The 24,511-nt window shown below is 38.2% G+C and overlaps 1 protein-coding gene across 1 annotated transcript in view; it reads right to left on the bottom strand.

Moving 5' to 3' along the window:
- ryr2a (ryanodine receptor 2a (cardiac)) overlaps positions 1–24,511 on the bottom strand; it is a 267,704-nt gene that overhangs the window by 121,551 nt on the left and 121,642 nt on the right. Inside the window, 10 exon segments of the mRNA XM_061709313.1 lie at positions 1,969–2,080; positions 3,851–4,124; positions 4,879–5,014; positions 5,673–5,776; positions 8,192–8,324; positions 9,348–9,462; positions 11,538–11,683; positions 12,830–12,957; positions 14,313–14,450; positions 17,949–18,054. Coding sequence (XP_061565297.1) covers positions 1,969–2,080; positions 3,851–4,124; positions 4,879–5,014; positions 5,673–5,776; positions 8,192–8,324; positions 9,348–9,462; positions 11,538–11,683; positions 12,830–12,957; positions 14,313–14,450; positions 17,949–18,054 — 1,392 coding nt within the window.

The raw sequence follows: 24,511 nt of genomic DNA, 5'->3' as shown, positions 1-24,511 counted from the left end.
ACATCTAAATGTTTCAGAATGACTGTAACCTTAATGTGAGTGTCAAAAGGAGCACTTGTCTTATTTGACAGAAATGTAGAATATATTTTGTAGTAGAATTTCCTTTTTTTACTTTTTTTCTTTTCTGTTTCTTTTCTTTTACTTCTACTACTTCTTTAGATTTGCTTTTAATTTTTGTCTTGTATTGTATATTATGTGTCGGACCCCAGGAAGCTGCAGTTTTGCTGCAGCTAATGGGGATCCAAATAAAACTATAAACTATAAACTATAAACCTATGTCTACATTCTGACCAAAAACTATTTGTCTCCTTTTTGCGGTTTCGCCGTGAGCTCGAGTTACAAATAAAAATTCAGGTAATTTTTAACGGCTTCTCACACTCTACCAACCGACATTCCACACATATTTTGAAAAGTGTACATCTCAGGAAAAAACGGTTTGGTGTTTTGGAGAGAAGAGGAGTTTTCCTCCGTTTTGAAGTTTGAATCAGATTTCTACGTGCAAGTATGAGAAAGCTAGGTGACTCGGAAAAAAAGTGATTTTTTTTTTTTACGTCCTGCCATCCCCTTTGAATGTTTTTTTTTTACCGTTTTTTTGGGAATAACTTTGGGAAAAATGGGAATTTCAACACCAAAAGTCATAGCACACTATTCCCGATCGAGCCGCATGTTTTGATATATGATTCGCCTGGGTCCTCTGAAATGGAGAGGAGTGCCTCGTGGCGCTAATAATAATAATAATCTTTCCGATTTCAATAGGGCTTTGCACAAGCCTTGCTGGTCCCTAATGAAATAAAATAATGAGAAAAGAGGTAAAATAATAAAAAGCACAAGTTGTTAAAAAATAAGGGCAGTAGAGTCCAGCAGGTAAGTATTTATCGTATTTTCCGCACTATAAGGCTAAAACACCTAAAATCATTTAATCTCAAAAACCGGCAGTGCACCTTATATATATGATCATTACGGTAATTTCTGTTACTGTAGTCAGGGGGATTGTGGGTAATGTAGTCAGGGGGATTGTGGGTAATGTAGTCAGGGGGATTGTGGGTAATGTAGTCAGGGGGATTGTGGGTAATGTAGTCAGGGGGATTGTGGGTAATGTAGTCAGGGGGATTGTGGGTAATGTAGTTGGTGTCGTCAAAGTAACGGCGCTAAAAACGTCAGGAATCGTCACAGACGTTCCAGACAAACAGCAGCGACGCTGACTCACATAATGGAGACTTTGAGGAGACGGAGAAAAGCTGGTTTTTATTTTGTTAATAAAGTTTGACATACGGTACTTTTCTTCTTGTTTTTTTTTGCATTTGCTGTAGGATTTTGTAGCATTTCCTGTAGCAGCTCCATCAGGTAGATACGTAACTCAACCCCAGCCACTATAGTGCGGTATTTTACCAGATATTTAGTGCGCCTTATAATGCGGTGCGCCTTATAGTGCGGAAAACACGGTAGTTTAAGAGTAGTTTCAGTAAACATTAATGTTTTTAGGCCTGATTTAAAGGAGCTGAGAGCTAGAGAGACCGAGGACAGGTTTGGTGGATTAAAGATGGCCGCCGGTTGGCTGGGGGGGTTAAAGATGGCCGACGGGGTTAAAGATGGCCGACGGGGTTAAAGATGGCCGCCGGTTGGATGGGCGGGGTTAAAGATGGCCGACGGGGTTAAAGATGGCTGCCGGTTGGATGGGCGGGGTTAAAGATGGCTGCCGGGGTTAAAGATGGCCGCCGGTTGGCTGGGCGGGGTTAAAGATGGCTGCAGGTTGGATGGGCGGGGTTAAAGATGGCCGCCGGGGTTAAAGATGGCCGCCGGTTGGCTGGGCGGGGTTAAAGATGGCCGCCGGTTGGATGGGCGGGGTTAAAGATGGCCGACGGGGTTAAAGATGGCTGCCGGGTGGATGGGCGGGGTTAAAGATGGCCGACAGGTGGATTAAAGATGGCTGCCGGTTGGATGGGCAGGGTTTAAAACGGTTCCACTCACGTGCATCTCCGGGGCGCAGCGGCCCAGCAGGTCGATCAGCGCCGAGTAGAAGGTCATGATGGCGTTTCCCAGGTGGACGGTGTCGTCCTCGTCGTCCTCCGGCAGGTGACTGCTGCAAAAACACCACACACGTCAACGCCGGGAGGAACTAGCTCTGCTTTTTATTCGTTTAAATTCTTCTCCTTTTAGTCGTGTCAAGTTTCAGTCGACTAAAAGTCTGAGATTTGAGTCTTATTTTAGTCAGAATTGTCCATTTTAATCTAGTTTTAGTCAAAGAAGATTAATCCAAACCCATTTTACAATTCAAACAAGGTTATCTTATTATTCTATTATTGTTACATTATAGACTCAAGAAAACAAAAAGACTCTCATTTGAGTTTACAACAGATTTATTTTTATGTTTTTCTTTTTCCACGACACATTAGGTTTTCTTTTCCACGTCTCTGTAGGAAAGTGGATCCAAAGATCTAAAGAACTGGTTTAAAAACCAGAGGAAACTACTGAAAACATGGACTTTAAGGATCTTTGCTGGAACATTTCGCCTCGTTTTGGTCAACGAAAATGAAGACACATTATAGCAGAGTTTTTATTTTGTAATGTACATTTTAGCATTATATATTTAATTATCGTTATTGTCACATGACCAGCATTGTAGTTCTTTAACAACGATATTTAGTCATAATTTTGGTTGACGCAAGCTCCTTTTGTCACAGCTTATGCAGATGATTCCCAGATCTACGTTGAACTCTCATGATTAGGATCCTTTTTTTATTTTGTAATGTATATTTTAGTTTGGTTTTTATTCCTCTACGATATTACATTATATATTTAATTATCGTTATCGTCACATGACCAGCATTTTCGTTGCCTCTTGTATTCCTCAGGTGATAAAGGTTCCTTGACGACGATATTTCGTCTGAATTTTCGTTGACGATATTTCGTCTGAATTTTCGTTGACGATATTTCGTCTGAATTTTCGTTGACGATATTTCGTCTGAATTTTCGTTGACGATATTTAGTGGGAATTTTCATTGATGACGATATTTAGTCCGAATTTTCGTTGATGACGATATTTAGTCTGAATTTTCGTTGACAACGATATTTAGTCCGAATTTTCGTTGACGACGATTTTTAGTCCGAATTTTCGTTGATGACGATATTTAGAGCGAATTTTCGATATTTAGTCAAAATTTTCGTTGATGACGATATTTAGAGCGAATTTTCGATATTTAGTCAGAATTTTCGTTGATGACGATATTTAGTCAGAATTTTCGTTTTGACGATATTTAGAGCGAATTTTCGATATTTTGTCAGAATTTTCGTTATGACGATATTTAGTCCGAATTTTCGATATTTAGGCTGAATTTTCGTTATGACGATTTTTAGTCCGAATTTCCGTTGATGACGATTTTTAGTCCGAATTTCCGTTGATGACGATTTTTAGTCCGAATTTTCGTTGACGATTTTTAGTCCGAATTTTCGTTGATGACGATATTTAGAGCGAATTTTCGATATTTAGTCAGAATTTTCGTTGATGACGATATTTAGTCCGAATTTTCGTTGACGACGATATTTAGTCCGAATTTTCGATATTTAGTCAGAATTTTCGTTGACGACGATATTTAGTCAGAATTTTCGTTGACGATTTTTAGTCCGAATTTTCGTTGATGACGATATTTAGAGCGAATTTTCGATATTTAGGCAGAATTTTCGTGGATGACGATATTTAGTCAGAATTTTCGTTAACGACGATATTTAGTCCAATTTTCGATATTTAGTCAGAATTTTTGTTATGACGATTTTAGTCCGAATTTTCGATATTTAGTCCGAATTTTCGACTGGAGCAGCAGTTTGGGGGGAGTGTTGAGGTCGGAGGTCTTACAGCGTCCTGCCGGGCTGGGACGTGGACAGTCCGTCCCTGGACGACGGTCCGTCCCTGGACGACGGTCCGTCCCTGGACGACGGTCCGTCCCTGGACGACGGTCCGTCCCTGGACGACGGTCCATCCCTGGACGGGTCCTGGGAGATCTGGATAGCTTCTTTAATGGCCGCCAGCAGCCCGTCCCCCCCTTCCCCCCGCAGGGCGGGGCCGAAACACTCGGGCCGGCGAATCAGGAGCCGGACGACCACGTTGGCGTTTTCCTCCACGCTCTCCCCTGGAAAAAACACAACGGCAACCGTCACAAACAGTGAAAAATAGTAACTACCGTATTTTCTGGACTATAAGCCGCACATGCATATAAGCCGCATCCACTATTTTTTTTAAATAATAAAAAGATATACAAGCGGCAGATATTTATGTTGTTAGATTAGATATTTACTACATGTACAGAACAATTTTTAACTGTTATTGATGCACTGCAAAAACTCCAAATCTTACCAGGAATATTTGTCTTATTTCTAGTTAAAATGTCTCATTTTTAGTCAAAAAATCTCATTACACTTAAAACAAGAGTCATTACCAGAAAAATAACTTGTTATTTGACAATTTTCACCTGTTTCAAGTAAATTTTCGCTTGAAATAAGTAGAAAAATCTGCCAGTGGAACAAGATTTATCTTCTTATTACAAGCAAAAAAATCTTGTTTCACTGGCAGATTTTTCTACTTATTTCAAGTGAAAATCTACTTGAAACAGGTGAAAATTGTTGTTTTTTCCAGTGATGAGTCTTGTTTTAAGTGTAATGAGATTTTTTTGACTAAAAATGAGACATTTTAACTAGAAATAAGAGCAATATTCTTGTTAAGATTTTGAGTTTTTGCAGTGCCGGTACGTCTAATTATCCGGGTCGTCTTATAATCAGGGTTGTCTTATAATGTAATGAGATTTATATTTGACTAAAAATGAGACAAATATTCTTAAGATTTTGAGTTTTTGCAGTGTGAATGTTTTAGTTTTTGTTAGTTCTCACCGTTGCAGAAGACGGCGAAGCGCAGGAAGTCCAGGTATCGTTCTCCCTCCACCGGGTTCCAGCCGATGTCCGGGTATCCTTTATGGACCAGCATGACGCAGCTCTGCAGGCCGCAGCCGGCCAGGTACTGCACCACCTGATCAATAATCAATACAGGACCACGTTAGAACCAGTTAAAAGCAGTTAAAACCAGGTACTGCACCACCTGATCAATAATCAATACAGGACACCGTTAGAACCAGTTAAAAGCAGTTAAAACCAGGTACTGCACCACCTGATCAATAATCAATACAGGACCACGTTAGACCCAGAACCAGGTACTGGACCACCTGATCAATAATCAATACAGGACCACGTTAGAACCAGTTAAAAGCAGTTAAAACCAGGTACTGGACCACCTGATCAATAATCAATACACAAGATTAGAACCAGAACCAGGTCCTGGACCAGACACGTGTAAGCAGCAGCGGGATGACCAGAGAGGGGGGGGGCCTTTGGATACTCTAAGAACTACGAGTAAACCTGCACTCTGAGAACGGAGAGCTCTGCCAGGAACATAAGGCACTATCAGGTCTTGAAAATAATGCGGAGCTAAGCCGTTTTGGGCTTTATATGCAAGTAATAAAATTTTAAATTGGATTCTGAATTTTACAGGTAGCCAATGGAGCGACGCTAACACTGGAGAGACGTGGTCTCTCCTGCTGATTCCTGTCAGAGGTAAAGGTCAGAACCAGGTAAAAGCAGTTAAAAGCAGGTAAAAGCAGGTAAAAGCAGCAGGTAAAAGCAGGTACCACCTTCTCCAGGTCCGGTTCCCTCAGGGCCAGGGCCAGCTCGTTGTTATCCATGACTGAAGCTGCAGCGACGTCTAGGGGGGTGGATCCTCTCATGGACGGAGACGCTGGAGAAGAGAGAGGAAGATCAGGATAAAACCCCTAAAATATCCAACCCAGTCTCACATAAAAACCTGCCTACGTGTCCAAAGTGCAAAAACGTAGAGGGGTTACAATAATAGCCCTTGAATTGTTACATTGTTACATTTTTTCTGCCTATTCGTTTTGCGTCCAAGTCACGTGACTTTCAAGATTCTGGCCGTGACACCAAAAAACATGGCGGACATTTCTCTTTTTTTTTGTGAAAAAAAAATCAATATTTTGAGTTAGTTTCTGCATAAAAATGCGTTTTGATTACATTTCTAGCGAGAAATATATATTTTACTTTCATAATATTCACTCAGTGAATGTACATAATCACTCGCTTGCTCGTTGTTTGCAAAGTTTTTTCAGATCTTGTCAGAATAATGTGAAACTGTAACATTTTCAACCTGATCGATCAGGTTGGGGAATTGCCTGAGCGTCCCCTCTACGTCAGAGTGACGAGCGGAGATCCCGATCACGTGACGAGTGCCCCGAACGGTAAATATTAAAATAAACCGTACACAGGTACATTTACAACTTATATTGAATCACTGTGAACACATCAATGTCCGTTACAGGACGTTAAATAAAGTTTTGTGGAGGACACAATTACGGACCTCGCACCCTTCAGGACTGTATGGAAGGGGGCGTGGTCACGGAGCGTTTTATGGTTGCTTAGCAACGCGTGTGCTGTGTCAGTTGTCTGCTGTTAGTTTCTGTAGTCAGTTGTGATTCCGTTGTGACTAATGTGACTACAAATATGGCGCTGATTAGCATAAAGCTGTATAGCATGACTCTATGGAAATGTAGTTCTTAGCTAATATTATTTTTTTTACAGAAATGGAGGTTGTTAATACTAAAATAAGAGTGCACATAGTAGTTTAAAGGCATGATACACACATTTGTGTAAATATACTTTAAATACATAATTGTTAAATGTGTGAAAATTAATTTTAACCATGTTTTACCCTCTAATATTCTATAATCCTGACCATGTAGGATCATTCTGGAGGTTTTGTGTGTGTGTGTGTGTGTGTGTGTGTGTGTGTGTGTGTGTGTGTGTGTGTGTGTGTGTGTGTGTGTGTGTGTGTGTGTGTGTGTGTGGTAAATCACATCAATACAGCAATGTTACTGTATCAAACATTCATTCATCCATCATCCATTAAATAATTAATTAATTAATTCATCCATTCACCCTCTCACCCAGGCCCACGCTGCTGTTCTCCAGCAGGAAGCTCAGGTGATCAAACATTCATTCATCCATTCACCCTCTCACCCAGGCCCACGCTGCTGTTCTCCAACAGGAAGCTCAGGTGATTCATTCATTCATCCATTCATCCATTCACCCTCTCACCCAGGCCCACGCGGCTGTTCTCCAGCAGGAAGCTCAGGTGATTCATTCATTCACTCATTCACCCTCTCACCCAGGCCCACGCTGCTGTTCTCCAGCAGGAAGCTCAGGTGATTCATTCATTCATCCATTCACCCTCTCACCCAGGCCCACGCTGCTGTTCTCCAGCAGGAAGCTCAGGTGATTCATTCATTCATCCATTCACCCTCTCACCCAGGCCCACGCTGCTGTTCTCCAGCAGGAAGCTCAGGTGATCAAACATTCATTCATTCACCCTCTCACCCAGGCCCACGCTGCTGTTCTCCAGCAGGAAGCTCAGGTGATTCATTCATTCATCCATTCACCCTCTCACTCAGGCCCACGCTGCTGTTCTCCAGCAGGAAGCTCAGGTGATTCATTCATTCATCCATTCACCCTCTCACTCAGGCCCACGCTGCTGTTCTCCAGCAGGAAGCTCAGGTGATCAAACATTCATCCATTCACCCTCTCACTCAGGCCCACGCTGCTGTTCTCCAGCAGGAAGCTCAGGTGATCAAACATTCATCCATTCACCCTCTCACCCAGGCCCACGCTGCTGTTCTCCAGCAGGAAGCTCAGGTGATCAAACATTCATCCATTCACCCTCTCACCCAGGCCCACGCTGCTGTTCTCCAGCAGGAAGCTCAGGTGATCAAACATTCATCCATTCACCCTCTCACCCAGGCCCACGCTGCTGTTCTCCAGCAGGAAGCTCAGGTGATTCATTCATTCATCCATTCACCCTCTCACCCAGGCCCACGCTGCTGTTCTCCAGCAGGAAGCTCAGGTGATTCATTCATTCATCCATTCACCCTCTCACCCAGGCCCACGCTGCTGTTCTCCAGCAGGAAGCTCAGGTGATTCATTCATTCATCCATTCACCCTCTCACCCAGGCCCACGCTGCTGTTCTCCAGCAGGAAGCTCAGGTGATTCATTCATTCATCCATTCACCCTCTCACCCAGGCCCACGCTGCTGTTCTCCAGCAGGAAGCTCAGGTGATTCATTCATTCATCCATTCACCCTCTCACCCAGGCCCACGCTGCTGTTCTCCAGCAGGAAGCTCAGGTGATCAAACATGGCCTGCTGGTTCTGACGGCTGATTCTGCAGAAGTAGCAGAGGAAACGGCAGCAGTTCAGAACCATCTTTGGAAACGTGATCTCCTGCAAACAAACAAACAAACACGTCAACAAACACGTAAACAAACACGGTTAGATTGGGTTCTCAGTCTTTATTTCTACGTCTCCATCGTTAAAAGGGAAAAAAATCTGATAATAAAATCATTACAAATTATTTCTAACCCTAAACCCAGACAGACAGACACATAGCTACGATGTTTCTACGATATTTCTACGATGTTTCTACGATGTTTCTACGATGTTTCTACGGTGTTTCTACGATGTTTCTACGGTGTTTCTACTGTGTTTCTACGATGTTTCTACGATGTTTCTACGATGTTTCTACAGTGTTTCTATGATGTTTCTACGATGTTTCTACGATGTTTCTACGATGTTTCTACGATGTTTCTACGGTGTTTCTACGATGTTTCTACGATGTTTCTACGATGTTTCTACAGTGTTTCTACGATGTTTCTACGATGTTTCTACGATGTTTCTACGATGTTTCTACGGTGTTTCTACGATGTTTCTACGATGTTTCTACGATGTTTCTACAGTGTTTCTACGATGTTTTCTACGATGTTTCTACGATGTTTCTACGATGTTTCTACGGTGTTTCTACGATGTTTCTACGATGTTTCTACGATGTTTCTACGATGTTTCTACGGTGTTTCTACGATGTTTCTACGATGTTTCTACGGTGTTTCTACGATGTTTCTACGGTGTTTCTACGATGTTTCTACGATGTTTCTACGGTGTTTCTACCATGTTTCTACGGTGTTTCTACGATGTTTTCTACAATGTTTCTATGATGTTTCTACGATGTTTTTTCTACGATGTTTCTACGATGTTTTATACAATGTTTCTACGGTGTTTCTACAATGTTTTCTACGATATTTTCAATGATGTTTCTACGATGTTTCTACGATGTTTCTACAATGTTTTCTACAAGTTTTCTACGATGTTTCTAGTAATTAATCCGTATATAACCTACAAAAGCCTTTTATTTTACAGACAGACAGACAGACAGACAGACGGACGGGCGGACGGACGGACGGACAGCTCTACCTTGGAGTCTCCTCCACTCAGCACGTTCACCATCACCTCCATCACCGTCTCGTGCATCCCCAGAGCTCTCATGAGGTTGGGATGCTGGTAGAAAACCTTGTTGTTCATGATGTCACTGCGGAAAAACGGAGGGAAAATATTCATGATGTCACTGCGGAAAAACGGAGGGAAAATATTCATGATGTCACTGAGGAAAAATGGATGGAAAATATTCACGATGTCACTGCAGAAAAACGGAGGGAAAATATTCATGATGTCACTGAGGAAAAATGGAGGGAAATATTCATGATGTCACTGAGGAAAAATGGAGGAAAATATTCATGATGTCACTGAGGAAAAATGGAGGGAAAATATTCATGATGTCACTGAGGAAAAATGGAGGGAAAATATTCATGACGTCACTGAGGAAAAACGGAGGGAAAATATTCATGATGTCAGTGAGGAAAAATGGAGGGAAAATATTCATGATGTCACTGAGCAAAAATGGAGGAAAATATTCATGATGTCACTGCAGAAAAATGGAGGGAAAATATTCATGATGTCACTGCGGAAAAATGGAGGAAAATATTCATGGTGTCACTGAGGAAAAACGGAGGGAAAATATTCATGATGTCACTGAGGAAAAATGGAGGAAAATATTCATGATGTCACTGCAGAAAAATGGAGGGAAAATATTCATGATGTCACTGCGGAAAAATGGAGGAAAATATTCATGGTGTCACTGAGGAAAAACGGAGGGAAAATATTCATGATGTCACTGAGGAAAAATGGAGGGAAAATATTCATGATGTCACTGCAGAAAAATGGAGGGAAAATATTCATGATGTCACTGAGGAAAAATGGAGGGAAAATATTCATGATGTCACTGAGGAAAAACGGAGGGAAATATTCATGATGTCACTGAGGAAAAACGGAGGAAAAATATTCATGATGTCACTGAGGAAAAACGGAGGGAAAATATTCATGATGTCACAGGAAAAACGGAGGGAAAATATTCATGATGTCACTGCAGAAAAATGGAGGGAAAATATTCATGATGTCACTGAGGAAAAACGGAGGGAAAATATTCATGATGTCACTGCAGAAAAATGGAGGGAAAATATTCATGATGTCAATGCAGAAAAACGGAGGGAAAATATTCATGATGTCACTGAGGAAAAATGGAGGGAACATTCATGATGTCACTGAGGAAAAACGGAGGGAAAATATTCATGATGTCACTGAGGAAAAATGGAGGGAAAATATTCATGGTGTCACTGAGGAAAAACGGAGGGAAAATATTCATGATGTCACTGAGGAAAAATGGAGGGAAAATATTCATGATGTCACTGAGGAAAAACGGAAGGAAATATTCATGATGTCACTGAGGAAAAACGGAGGGAAAATATTCATGATGTCACTGAGGAATAATGGAGGGAAAATATTCATGATGTCACTGAAGAAAAATGGAGGGGAATATTCATGATGTCACTGAGGAAAAACGGAGGGAAAATATTCATGATGTCACTGAGGAATAATGGAGGGAAAATATTCATGATGTCACTGAGGAAAAATGGAGGAAAAATATTCATGATGTCACTGAGGAAAAACGGAGTTAAAATATTCATGATGTCACTGAGGAAGAGTTCAGGGTTGTTTTGATACTTGATTTCTTTTTTCTGTGTGAATTGTACATTCAAGTTCGAGTAATGTTAATAAATGTTGAGAAAAAAGACGAGTTTTTTCGACTTTATTGAAATTGTATTTCAACAATAATCTTGACATTTAAACTTTTTCTCAAAATTTCAACTTTTTTCTCAAAATTTCAACTTTTTTCTCAACATTTCAACTTTTTTCTCGACTTTTTATCAAAATCTCAGCTTTTTTCTCAAAATTTTGACTTTTTCATCAAAATTCTGACTTTTTTCTCCACTTTTCGACTTTTTTCTCGACATTTCAGTCCTCGGATCATGAGTTTTTATTCTTCTCATCCCATCCTGACGCTGAGCAGCGACCGGATCATGAGTTAATTTCTCGGATCATGAGTTAATTCCTCACCTGAGTCCCCGGATCATGAGTTATTTTTATTTTCTCACCTGAGTCCCCGGATCATGAGTTATTTTTATTTTCTCACCTGAGTCCCCGGATCAGGAGTTATTTTTTTACCTGAGTCCCCGGATCATCAGTTATTTTTAGTTTTTATTTCCGTACCTGAGTCCCCGGATCATCAGCTTCTCTTCTTCTCCTCCCATCCTGACGCTGAGCAGAGACCGGATCTGTCCCAGCGCCGCCAGCAGGCTGATCGTGTCCTCGATGGAGACGGAGTTGATGGTGTAGGTTTTAGGGAGAGCTCGCACCTGTAACAGGTAGAAAATCAATCAATCAATCAATCAATCAATCAACCAATCAACCAATCAACCAATCAACCAATCAACCAATCAACCAACCAATCAACCAATCAATCAATCAATCAATCAATCAATCAATCAATCAACCAATCAACCAATCAATCAATCAATCAATCAATTCATGTTTAAAAAGATATAAAACACTCGCACCTGCAACAGGTAGAAACACATCCAATCAATCAATCAATCAATCAATCAATCAATCAATGTTTAAAAAGAGATTAAAACAGAAAGTAGAAACACATCCAATCAATCAATGTTTAGACCAGGCCTCTCCAACCCGACATGTTTTAAATCCATATTGGACCAAAAACACTAAAAACTAATATGTCTGGAGCCGCAAAACATGAAGAAACACATGCTGCATGTTTCTATATTAGTTATTAATTATTAGTTTCTATATTAGTTATTAATTATTAGTTTCTATATTAGTTATCAATTATTAGTTTCTATATTAGTTATTAATTATTAGTTTATATATTAGTTATTAATTATTAGTTTCTATATTAGTTATTAATTATTAGTTTCTATATTAGTTATTAATGATTAGTTTCTATATTAGTTATTAATTATTAGTTTCTATATTAGTTATTAATTATTAGTTTCTATATTAGTTAGAACTGGGGGAAGATTTATTTATTCATTATGCACTTCCAGAAAAAAGTTGAAATGTCCAGAAAAAAGTCAAAATTTTGAGAAAAAATTCGAAATGTCGAGAAAAAAGTCAAAATTTTGAGAAAAAAGTTGGGAAAAAAGTAAAAATTTTGAGAAAAATTTTGAGAAAAAAGTCGAAATGTCAAGAAAAAAGTCGAAATGTCGAGAAAAAGTCGAGAAAAAAAGTCAAAATTTTTACTTTTTTTCTCAAAATTTCAACTTTTTCATCAAAATTTCAACTTTTTTCTCGACTTTTTGTCAAAATGTCAACTTTTTTCTCAAAGTTTCTACTTTTCCTCCAGAGGGGGTAAACAGACCTACCCCCCCCGGGGTAGTAAATTCTACCTGCCCCCCCCAGGGGTAATTACCCCCTCCTCTCCCCCTCCTGCCCCCCCCAGGGGTAAAACACCCACCTGCCCCCCCCAGGGGTAAAACACCCACCTGCCCCCCGATCCCGTCGTACTGCCGGTGCAGAAGGACAAACATGTTCCGGACCAGCTCCGGGTCCTCGATCACCGACTCCTGGGCCCAGCGGACCATGGTGTCTGAAACCAGCTGCTGCAGGGTAGCTGTAACCAATAACAGATCAATACATCAGACCAGCTGCTGCAGGGTGGCTGGAAATCAATACATCAATACATCAATCAGCTGCTGCAGCGTAGTTGGAATCAATACATCAATACATCAATCAGCTGCTGCAGCGTAGTTGGAATCAATACATCAATACATCAATCAGCTGCTGCAGCGTAGCTGCAATCAGAGATCAATAAATCAATAATCAGCTGCTGCAGCGTACTCCAACTCAGGGCAGGAGAAAAATAAAAATATTATTTCAGAGGAGGAAGATTTTTTTATTTTGCACTTCGAGAAAAAAGTAAAAATTTCGTGAAAAAAGTCAGAAAAAAGGCGAAATTTCAAATTTATTCACAAAATTTCAACTTTTTTCTCGAAGTCACAATAAAAAAATCTTCCTCTCAAATATTTTTCTTCTGATTTTCTTCCTTAGAAATCAATATATTTGTCCTTCAAATCCACGATTCCTTCAGTTTAAACTGTTGAAATGTTGAATTAGTGGAAACAGAATTCTGATCATTATGTGGAAATTAGATCATAAGAAAATAAAAAAATGTGAAAAAAGAGAAATATATTATTTTGAACTGTCCTGCTTTTCTTTTAATGAATGAATTAATAAAGTTTCTTACTGGGTTTCCTGTCTTGTTTTTAATGAATGAAATAAAGAATAAAGTTTATTTAAATTAAAACTGTTTCTTACTGGGTTTCGTGTCCGTGTGTATAATAAAGGTTAATAAAGTTTAAATCTTACTGGGTTTCCTGTCTGTCTGTGTAATAAAGGTTAATAAAGTTTAAATCTTACTGGGTTTCCTGTCTTGTTTTTAATGAATAAAGGTTAATAAAGTTTGAATCTTACTGGGTTTCGTGTCCGTCAGTATAATAAAGGTTAATAAAGTTTAAATCTTACTGGGTTTCCGGTCTTGTTTTTAATGAATAAAGGTTAATAAAGTTTAAATCTTACTGGGTTTCCGGTCTTGTTTTTAATGAATAAAGGTTAATAAAGTTTAAATCTTACTGGGTTTCCGGTCTTGTTTTTAATGAATAAAGGTTAATAAAGTTTGAATCTTACTGGGTTTCCGGTCTTGTTTTTAATGAATGAAATAAAGAATAAAGTTTATTTAAATTAAAACTGTTTCTTACTGGGTTTCCTGTCCGTGTGTAAAATAAAGAGTAATAAAGTTTGAATCTTACTGGGTTTCCTGTCTTGTTTTTAATGAATAAAGGTTAATAAAGTTTGAATCTTACTGGGTTTCCTGTCTTGTTTTTAATGAATAAATGAATAAAGTTTAAATCTTACTGGGTTTCCGGTCTTGTTTTTAATGAATAAAGGTTAATAAAGTTTGAATCTTACTGGGTTTCCGGTCTTGTTTCTCCGTCTCCACGTTGATTTTTTTCTTCAGATTAGAAACTTTCTCCACCAGAGACATCAGTCGTCCCCGGATGGTGAAGTCGTCGTCCAGACCAGAGAGTTCCTCGTCTAGTTCTATTCCTGAAAACAAATAAATATATAAATATAAATAAATATATCCTCGTCTAGTTCTATTCCTGGAAATAAATACATATATAAATATAAATAAAAATATCCTCGTCTAGTTCTATTCCTGGAAATAAATACATAAATAAATATATAAATATAAATAAATATATCCTCGTCTAGTTCTATTCCTGGAAATAAATACATAAATATAAATAAAAATATCCTCGTCCAGTTCTATTCCTGGAAATAAATACATAAATAAATATATAAATATAAATAAATATATCCTCGTCTAGTTCTATTCCTGGAAATAAATACATAAATATAAATAAAAATATCCTCGTCCAGTTCTATTCCTGGAAATAAATACATAAATATAAATAAATATATCCTCGTCCAGTTCTATTCCTGGAAATAAATACATAAATATAAATAAATATATCCTCGTCTAGTTCTATTCCTGGAAATAAATACATAAATATAAATAAAAATATCCTCGTCCAGTTCTATTCCTGGAAATAAATACATAAATATAAATAAATATATCCTCGTCTAGTTCTATTCCTGGAAATAAATAAATATATAAATATAAATAAATATATCCTCGTCTAGTTCTATTCCTGGAAATAAATAAATATAAATGAATAAAAATATCCTGGTCTAGTTCTATTCCTGGAAATAAATAAATATAAATAAATAAATAAATATAAATAAATATCATCAAGATTAGAGCTGCGTTCCTCGTCCACTTCAATTCCTGAATAAATATATAAATATATATATATATATATATATATATATATTAACGAGGTTAGTGCCGCATTCCTCGTCCAGTTCTATTCCTGGAAATAAAGAAATATAAATAAGTATAAATAAATATCATCAAGATTAGAGCTGCGTTCCTCGTCCACTTCTATTCCTGAATAAATATATAAATACATAAATATATATATATATATATATATATATATATATATATATATATATATATATATATATATATATATATATATATATATATATATATATATTAACGAGGTTAGTGCCGCATTCCTCGTCCAGTTCTATTCCTGGAAATAAAGAAATAAATATATACCGTATACCGAATATAAGACGACCCTGATTATAAAACAACCCCCTCTTTTTCAAGACTCAAGTTTGAAAAAATATTTTTTTGAACACCAAATTTAATTTGTATACAGAAAATAATTACAGTAAATCTGAAACAAATGATTATAACAATATATTCAAGAGAAAAAGCCTCTTATTTTGCCTCATGAAACCATCATGTTGAAGTTTGCATCATAACTTCTCCTCAGCTGCCGGTTCACCTGCCGATCTTCACCCTCTTTTCTCCAGATTGTCACTACGTTTCTCCTTTTTCTGTTATCTCTTCTCTTATTTTCTTCTTTTCTTACTTATACTATTTTTTATTTTTCTTCTTCGTGACAGGGGTTCCTTTGTCCTGGGGAGTTTAGTTCAGCATTTAAAGATATCTGGCTCCATCTAGCGGTGTAAATGGGTATAACGTCTAGACCCCGAGTGTAAGAGGACCCACTTTTTCAGTCTGATTTCAATGTAAAAAACACCGTCTTATATTCAGACCAATACGGTAGTTTTTAATTAATCTTTAATTGTAGCTCCGCATGTCGTCTTTAGCTCGTCTTTTTGTTCGGAGACAGGAACTCCTCCATCCATCCATCCATCCATCCATCGTTAGCTCCTCCCCGCTAACGTTAGCTCCTCCCCGCTAACATTAGCTCCTCCCCGGAGATCAACGTTTACCCTCAACATGCCTCATTAATTGTTAACGAAAATAAAAAATAAACTTTAACACCAGCTACTTTTTGCTACCTGCTGTAACCGTCATAAATCTGTACCACAGTTAACAACCAATCAGATCATTATACCACAGTTAACAACCAATCAGATCATTATAGCACAGTTAACAACCAATCAGGTTGCAGGATTTCACCTTTCCGTTTTCTAATGGTATTTTTATTTGTCAGAGAGAGAAAAAAGTCGAAATGTCGAGAAAAAAGTCGAAAACGTTGAGAAAAAAGTCAAAATATTGAGAAAAAAGTCAAAATTTTGAGAAAAAAGTCGAAATGTCGAGAAAAGTCGAAATTTCAAGAAAAAAGTCAAAATATTGAGAAAAAAGTCGAAATGTCGAGAAAAAAGTCGAAAACGTTGAGAAAAAAGTCAAAATATTGAGAAAAAAGTCAAAATTTTGAGAAAAAAGTCGAAATGTCGAGAAAAGTCGAAATTTCAAGAAAAAAGTCAAAATATTGAGAAAAAAGTCGAAATGTCGAGAAAAGTCGAAATTTCAAGAAAAAAGTCAAAATATTGAGAAAAAAGTCGAAATGTGGAGAAAAAAGTCGAAATGTCGAGATTAATGTTGAAGTATAATTTTCCGTTTTCTAATGGTATTTTAATGTCTCAGAGAGAGCAGGGAGTGAGGGATCATGGGTAGTTGATGGAGTGAGGGATCATGGGTAGTTGATGGAGTGAAGGATCATGGGTAGTTGATGGAGTGAGGGATCGTGGGTAGTTGATGGAGTGAGGGATCGTGGGTAGTTGATGGAGTGAGGGATCATGGGTAGTTGATGGAGTGAGGGATCATGGGTAGTTGATGGAGTGAGGGATCATGGGTAGTTGATGGAGTGAGGGATCGTGGGTAGTTGATGGAGTGAGGGATCATGGGTAGTTGATGGAGTGAGGGATCGTGGGTAGTTGATGGAGTGAGGGATCATGGGTAGTTGATGGAGTGAGGGATCGTGGGTAGTTGATGGAGTGAGGGATCATGGGTAGTTGATGGAGTGAAGGATCATGGGTAGTTGATGTGGCTCTTTGCAGGAACACAGGAACCAATCGTGGCTCTGACTGGTTGGACACCCTTTTTTTTCTTATTTTTTTTCTTTTTTTCCTTTTATTCTTTTTTTCATTTTTTTCTCTTTTTTTCCCTTTTTTCTCTATTTTTCTTCTTTTTTCCTTTCATGTTTAATATCAACCTTCACTTTTTTCTCGAAATTTCGACTTTTTTCTCAACATTCCGACTTTTTTTCTCGACATTTTGACTTTTTTCTCGACATTTCAACTTTCGCCATTTGTCTTCATTCTAATTCTGATACAAGACTTTTCATTTTTTGCAGCTCCAGACATATTTGTTTTTTGTGTTTTTGGTCCAATATGGATCTAAAACAGTTTGGGTTGACGACTCCTGAACTAAACTAGTGTCAGACTGAACTATCAGAGGTAAATAAATATCCTACTGGCCAATCAGAGGTTATCTGACTTTATCTGAGTTTATCTGAGTTTATTAGAGGTTAATTCAGCGTATAATAATAATAATAATAATAATAATAATAATTATTATTATTATTATTATTATTATTATTATTATTATTATTATTATTATTATTATTATTATTATAGTAATAATAATAATAATAATAATAATAATGATAATGATAATGATGATGATAATAATATTAATAATAATAAACTCACCACAGTGTCTCATCAGATCCTCGTGAAAATCCAGCAGCTGCTCCCGGATGGATTCAGGACACGGACTCTCCTGTTTCTCGTCCTTAAAGTTCAGCAGCATGTTGATCTGGAAATATAATATAAAATATAAAGTTCAGCAGCATGTTGATCTGGAAAGATAAAAGATAAAATATAAAGTTCAGCAGCATGTTGATCTGAAAAGATAAAAGATAAAATATAAAGTTCAGCAGCATGTTGATCTGGAAAGATAAAATATAAAATATAAAGTTCAGCAGCATGTTGATCTGAAAAATATAAAATATAAAATATAAAGTTCAGCAGCATGTTGATCTGAAAATATAAAAAATAAAATATAAAGTTCAGCAGCATGTTGATCTGAAAAGATAAAATATAAAATATAAAGTTCAGCAGCATGTTGATCTGAAAATATAAAATATAAAATATAAAGTTCAGGAGCATGTTGATCTGGAAAGATAAAATATAAAATATAAAGTTCAGCAGCATGTTGATCTGGAAATATAATATAAAATATAAAGTTCAGCAGCATGTTGATCTGGAAAGATAAAATATAAAGTTCAGCAGCATGTTGATCTGAAAAATATAAAAGATAAAATATAAAGTTCAGCAGCATGTTGATCTGAAAAGATAAAAGATAAAATATAAAGTTCAGCAGCATGTTGATCTGAAAAATATAAAAGATAAAATATAAAGTTCAGCAGCATGTTGATCTGAAAAATATAAAAGATAAAATATAAAGTTCAGCAGCATGTTGATCTGAAAAATATAAAAGATAAAATATAAAGTTCAGCAGCATGTTGATCTGGAAAGATAAAATATAAAATATAAAGTTCAGCAGCATGTTGATCTGGAAAATATAAAAGATAAAATATAAAGTTCAGCAGCATGTTGATCTGGAAAGATAAAATATAAAATATAAAGTTCAGCAGCATGTTGATCTGGAAATATAAAATAAAATATAAAGTTCAGCAGCATGTTGATCTGAAAAGATAAAAGATAAAATATAAAGTTCAGCAGCATGTTGATCTGAAAAGATAAAATATAAAATATAAAGTTCAGCAGCATGTTGATCTGGAAAGATAAAATATAAAATATAAAGTTCAGCAGCATGTTGATCTGGAAAGATAAAATATAAAGTTCAGCAGCATGTTGATCTGAAAAGATAAAAGATAAAATATAAAGTTCAGCAGCATGTTGATCTGGAAAGATAAAATATAAAATATAAAGTTCAGCAGCATGTTGATCTGAAAAGATAAAAGATAAAATATAAAGTTCAGCAGCATGTTGATCTGGAAATATAATATAAAATATAAAGTTCAGCAGCATGTTGATCTGGAAATATAATATAAAATATAAAGTTCAGCAGCATGTTGATCTGGAAAGATAATATAAAATATAAAGTTCAGCAGCATGTTGATCTGGAAATATAATATAAAATATAAAGTTCAGCAGCATGTTGATCTGGAAATATAATATAAAATATAAAGTTCAGCAGCATGTTGATCTGGAAAGATAAAAGATAAAATATAAAGTTCAGCAGCATGTTGATCTGGAAAGATAAAATATAAAATATAAAATATAAAGTTCAGCAGCATGTTGATCTGGAAAGATAAAATATAAAATATAAAGTTCAGCAGCATGTTGATCTGGAAAGATAAAAGATAAAATATAAAGTTCAGCAGCATGTTGATCTGGAAAGATAAAATATAAAATATAAAGTTCAGCAGCATGTTGATCTGGAAAGATAAAATATAAAATATAAAGTTCAGCAGCATGTTGATCTGCAGAGAAAAGGCAAATGTTCTCCTAGAAAATATTTAAGGCTAAAAGAAAAACTGATCAAAACGTTCAACATTGGACAAGGTTCCAGTGTGTGTGTGTGTGTGTGTGTTTGTGTGTGTGTGTGTGTGTGTGTGTGTGACGGCTGCAGCAGTGTGTGTGTGTGTGTGTGTGTGTGTGTGTGTGTGTGTGTGTGTGTATGTGACGGCTGCAGCAGTGTGTGTGTGTGTGTGTGTGTGTGTGTGTGTGCGTGCGTGTGTGACGGCTGCAGCAGTGTGTGTGTGTGTGTGTGTGTGTGTGTGTGCGTGCGTGCGTGCGTGCGTGCGTGCGTGCGTGCATGCGTGCGTGTGTGTGTGCGTGTGTGTGTGTGACGGCTGCAGCAGTGTGTGTGTGTGTGTGTGTGTGTGTGTGTGTGTGTGCGTGCGTGCGTGCGTGCGTGCGTGCGTGCGTGCGTGCGTGCGTGCGTGCGTGCGTGCGTGCGTGCGTGCGTGCGTGCGTGCGTGCGTGCGTGCGTGTGTGTGTGCGTGTGTGTGTGTGTATGTGACGGCTGCAGCAGTGTGTGCGTGCGTGCGTGCGTGCGTGTGTGTGTGTGACGGCTGCAGCAGTGTGTGTGTAAGCCCGCTCCATGTTGCCTGTCTGGCTGTGCGTTCACGAGAAGGTTGTTGACATTTTTGTTAAAATGATACTAATAACTGGCTTCTTTGGATGGTGTAATCTGTGTCTGACGAGGGAGACTTTTTATCTGCTAGTGTTTCAAGGGAAAGGCTCCCCTCTGGTGGGGGGGACCTGAACTCTTTGGTTTATATATATATATATATATATATATATATATATATATATATATATATATATATATATAATCAGTGTTTCCCCTACCACTGTACAGGCCTGGCGGGGCCGCCAGGCCAACCTGACCCCCCGCCAGGCCTAAAAACAAAAATCAATGATCATTTACGTTTAGGAGCCTCTGCAGCTGTTCTGCAACGGGAGTCAACCTGCTTCGTTGCCTAGTAACGCTGCTGAGAGCGCGGGCATATTATTATATATTATGGGATGTATAGAGTTTGTAGCTAGCCAACTATGGCGCCGTCAAAAAAAATAAAAAATATGGTGGGCGACAGACAACATGATATAAAGAAATGTTTCTGCAGGTCCGTGTGTTTGTGTTTGCATGAGACGCTGCAGGGAAGAAGCATGAAGGAAAACACCGCCCGACCACACCAGGCGTCCGCGGGGTCCTAGCGCCAGCCATGTATGAGCGTCTAGGCTGATTTATGGTTCTGCGGTACACCAACGGCGTAGGGTACGCGGCGACACGCACCGTACGTTGCGCGTCGCCCGTACCCTACGCCGTAGGTTCTGCTTGTGGTTTAGCTTACATTTTTGTTCTGATGGAGCTTCTTTTTTTGGTAAGCAATAATGATGAAAATAACACAGACAATAGATTGTCTTTCCACTAGAACCACTAAAGGTTCATTTTTCCCCCAGTCAAATGCATGTAACTCTGTTATAACAAAACGGGAAAAATAAACAATCTTCTAAAATGTTTAAATTATTTATAACTGATATAATCTCAATTGTGAATAGGGATGTTTTGTGGCATATGCCGTCAGCACAAGCAGCCGTTAAAAGAGGAACAGAGGGTTTTCATAAAGATCCCTCTGGAATATCTAGAAAAGATGCTCAATGCTCATATGTATGGAGGATTTTTTGTGCCAAAATTAAATAAATAAATAAATACATCATTAATTAATTAAAATGGGAATTAAATATATCATTAATTAATTAAATGTGTCATTAATTAATTAAAATACAATTCATTTTAAGTAAAAATGTATTATTTCAGCATTTAATTAATTAATGACACATTTAATTAATGATTTTGTGTTGCTGAATCATGAAATGTAAATGTAAAACTGTCAGTTTCACTCATCAAACTCAGTGGGCGGATTCCAAGTCAAGGCTAATCGAATCCACATAATGGATTGTTGCAGGGCTTGTGAACACATTCCGATAAACTACGTGGCGCTATTCACCTCTACGTTGGTTTGGATACTCTACTCCAAAATCTTTACTCTACTCCAAAATCTTTACTCTACTCCAAAATCTTTACTCTACTCCAAAATTTTTACTCTACTCCAAAATGTTATTGGCAAACACTGAAACTTCGGTCCTCTAACCACAAATGTTGAAACAGCAAGGTGTACAAAATGTCAAAATCCTGCCCAGAGCTGCTGAGAGAAGCAGCGAGTTTAATCTTAGAAGCTCTGAGCAGAACTCCTCCGGCTCCAGCGGCTCCGTCACAGCAGATACCTGCTGCTGCATCACGCAACTCTCTACAACACACAACTCTCTACAACTCTCTACAACACACAACTCTCTACAACACGCAACTCTCTACAACACACAACTCTCTACAACTCTCTACAACACAACTCTCTACAACACGCTACTCTCTACAACACACAACTCTCTACAACTCTCTACAACACACAACTCTCTACAACTCTCTACAACACACAACTCTCTACAACACGCAACTCTCTACAACACACAACTCTCTACAACACACAACTCTCTACAACACGCAACTCTCTACAACACACAACTCTCTACAACACACAACTCTCTACAACACACAACTCTCTACAACTCTCTACAACACACAACTCTCTACAACACACAACTCTCTACAACACACAACTCTCTACAACACACAACTCTCTACAACTCTCTACAACACACAACTCTCTACAACACACAACTCTCTACAACACACAACTCTCTACAACACACAACTCTCTACAACTCTCTACAACACACAACTCTCTACAACACACAACTCTCTACAACACACAACTCTCTACAACTCTCTACAACACACAACTCTCTACAACACACAACTCTCTACAACACGCAACTCTCTACAACACACAACTCTCTACAACACACAACTCTCTACAACACACAACTCTCTACAACACACAACTCTCTACAACACACAACTCTCTACAACACACAACTCTCTACAACACACAACTCTCTACAACACACAACTCTCTACAACACACAACTCTCTACAACACGCAACTCTCTACAACACACAACTCTCTACAACACAACTCTCTACAACACACAACTCTCTACAACACGCAGCTCTCTACAACACGTAACTCTCTACAACACGCAACTCTCTACAACACACAACTCTCTACAACACGCAACTCTCTACAACAAACAACTCTCTACAACACGCAACTCTCTACAACACACAACTCTCTACAACACACAACTCTCTACAACACGCAACTCTCTACAACACACAACTCTCTACAACACACAACTCTCTACAACACACAACTCTCTACAACACACAACTCTCTACAACTCTCTACAACACGCAACTCTCTACAACACACAACTCTCTACAACACACAACTCTCTACAACTCTCTACAACACGCAACTCTCTACAACACACAACTCTCTACAACTCTCTACAACACACAACTCTCTACAACTCTCTACAACACACAACTCTCTACAACACACAACTCTCTACAACTCTCTACAACTCTCTACAACACACAACTCTCTACAACACACAACTCTCTACAACTCTCTACAACACACAACTCTCTACAACTCTCTACAACACACAACTCTCTACAACACACAACTCTCTACAACTCTCTACAACACGCAACTCTCTACAACACACAACTCTCTACAACACACAACTCTCTACAACACACAACTCTCTACAACACACAACTCTCTACAACACACAACTCTCTACAACACACAACTCTCTACAACACACAACTCTCTAATACTCTCTACAACACACAACTCTCTACAACACGCAACTCTCTACAACACACAACTCTCTACAACACACAACTCTCTACAACACACAACTCTCTACAACACACAACTCTCTACAACACACAACTCTCTACAACACACAACTCTCTACAACACACAACTCTCTACAACACACAACTCTCTACAACACACAACTCTCTACAACACGCAACTCTCTACAACACACAACTCTCTACAACACACAACTCTCTACAACACACAACTCTCTACAACACACTACTCTCTACAACACACAACTCTCTACAACACACAACTCTCTACAACACACAACTCTCTACAACTCTCTACAACACGCAACTCTCTACAACACACAACTCTCTACAACTCTCTACAACACACAACTCTCTACAACACGCAACTCTCTACAACACACAACTCTCTACAACTCTCTACAACTCTCTACAACACACAACTCTCTACAACACACAACTCTCTACAACTCTCTACAACACACAACTCTCTACAACACACAACTCTCTACAACTCTCTACAACTCTCTACAACACACAACTCTCTACAACACACAACTCTCTACAACTCTCTACAACACACAACTCTCTACAACTCTCTACAACACACAACTCTCTACAACACACAACTCTCTACAACTCTCTACAACACGCAACTCTCTACAACACAACTCTCTACAACACACAACTCTCTACAACACAACTCTCTACAACACGCAACTCTCTACAACACAACTCTCTACAACACACAACTCTCTACAACACACAACTCTCTACAACACACTACTCTCTACAACACGCAACTCTCTACAACACGCAACTCTCTACAACACGCAACTCTCTACAACACGCAACTCTCTACAACACACAACTCTCTACAACACAACTCTCTACAACACACAACTCTCTA

The sequence above is a fragment of the Cololabis saira genome, chromosome 19, assembly GCF_033807715.1.
Source record: "Cololabis saira isolate AMF1-May2022 chromosome 19, fColSai1.1, whole genome shotgun sequence".
NCBI classification, from domain to species: Eukaryota; Metazoa; Chordata; class Actinopteri; order Beloniformes; family Belonidae; genus Cololabis; species Cololabis saira.
Note: the sequence above shows the minus strand (reverse complement) of the source record. Positions and strands in the feature narration are given on the sequence as shown.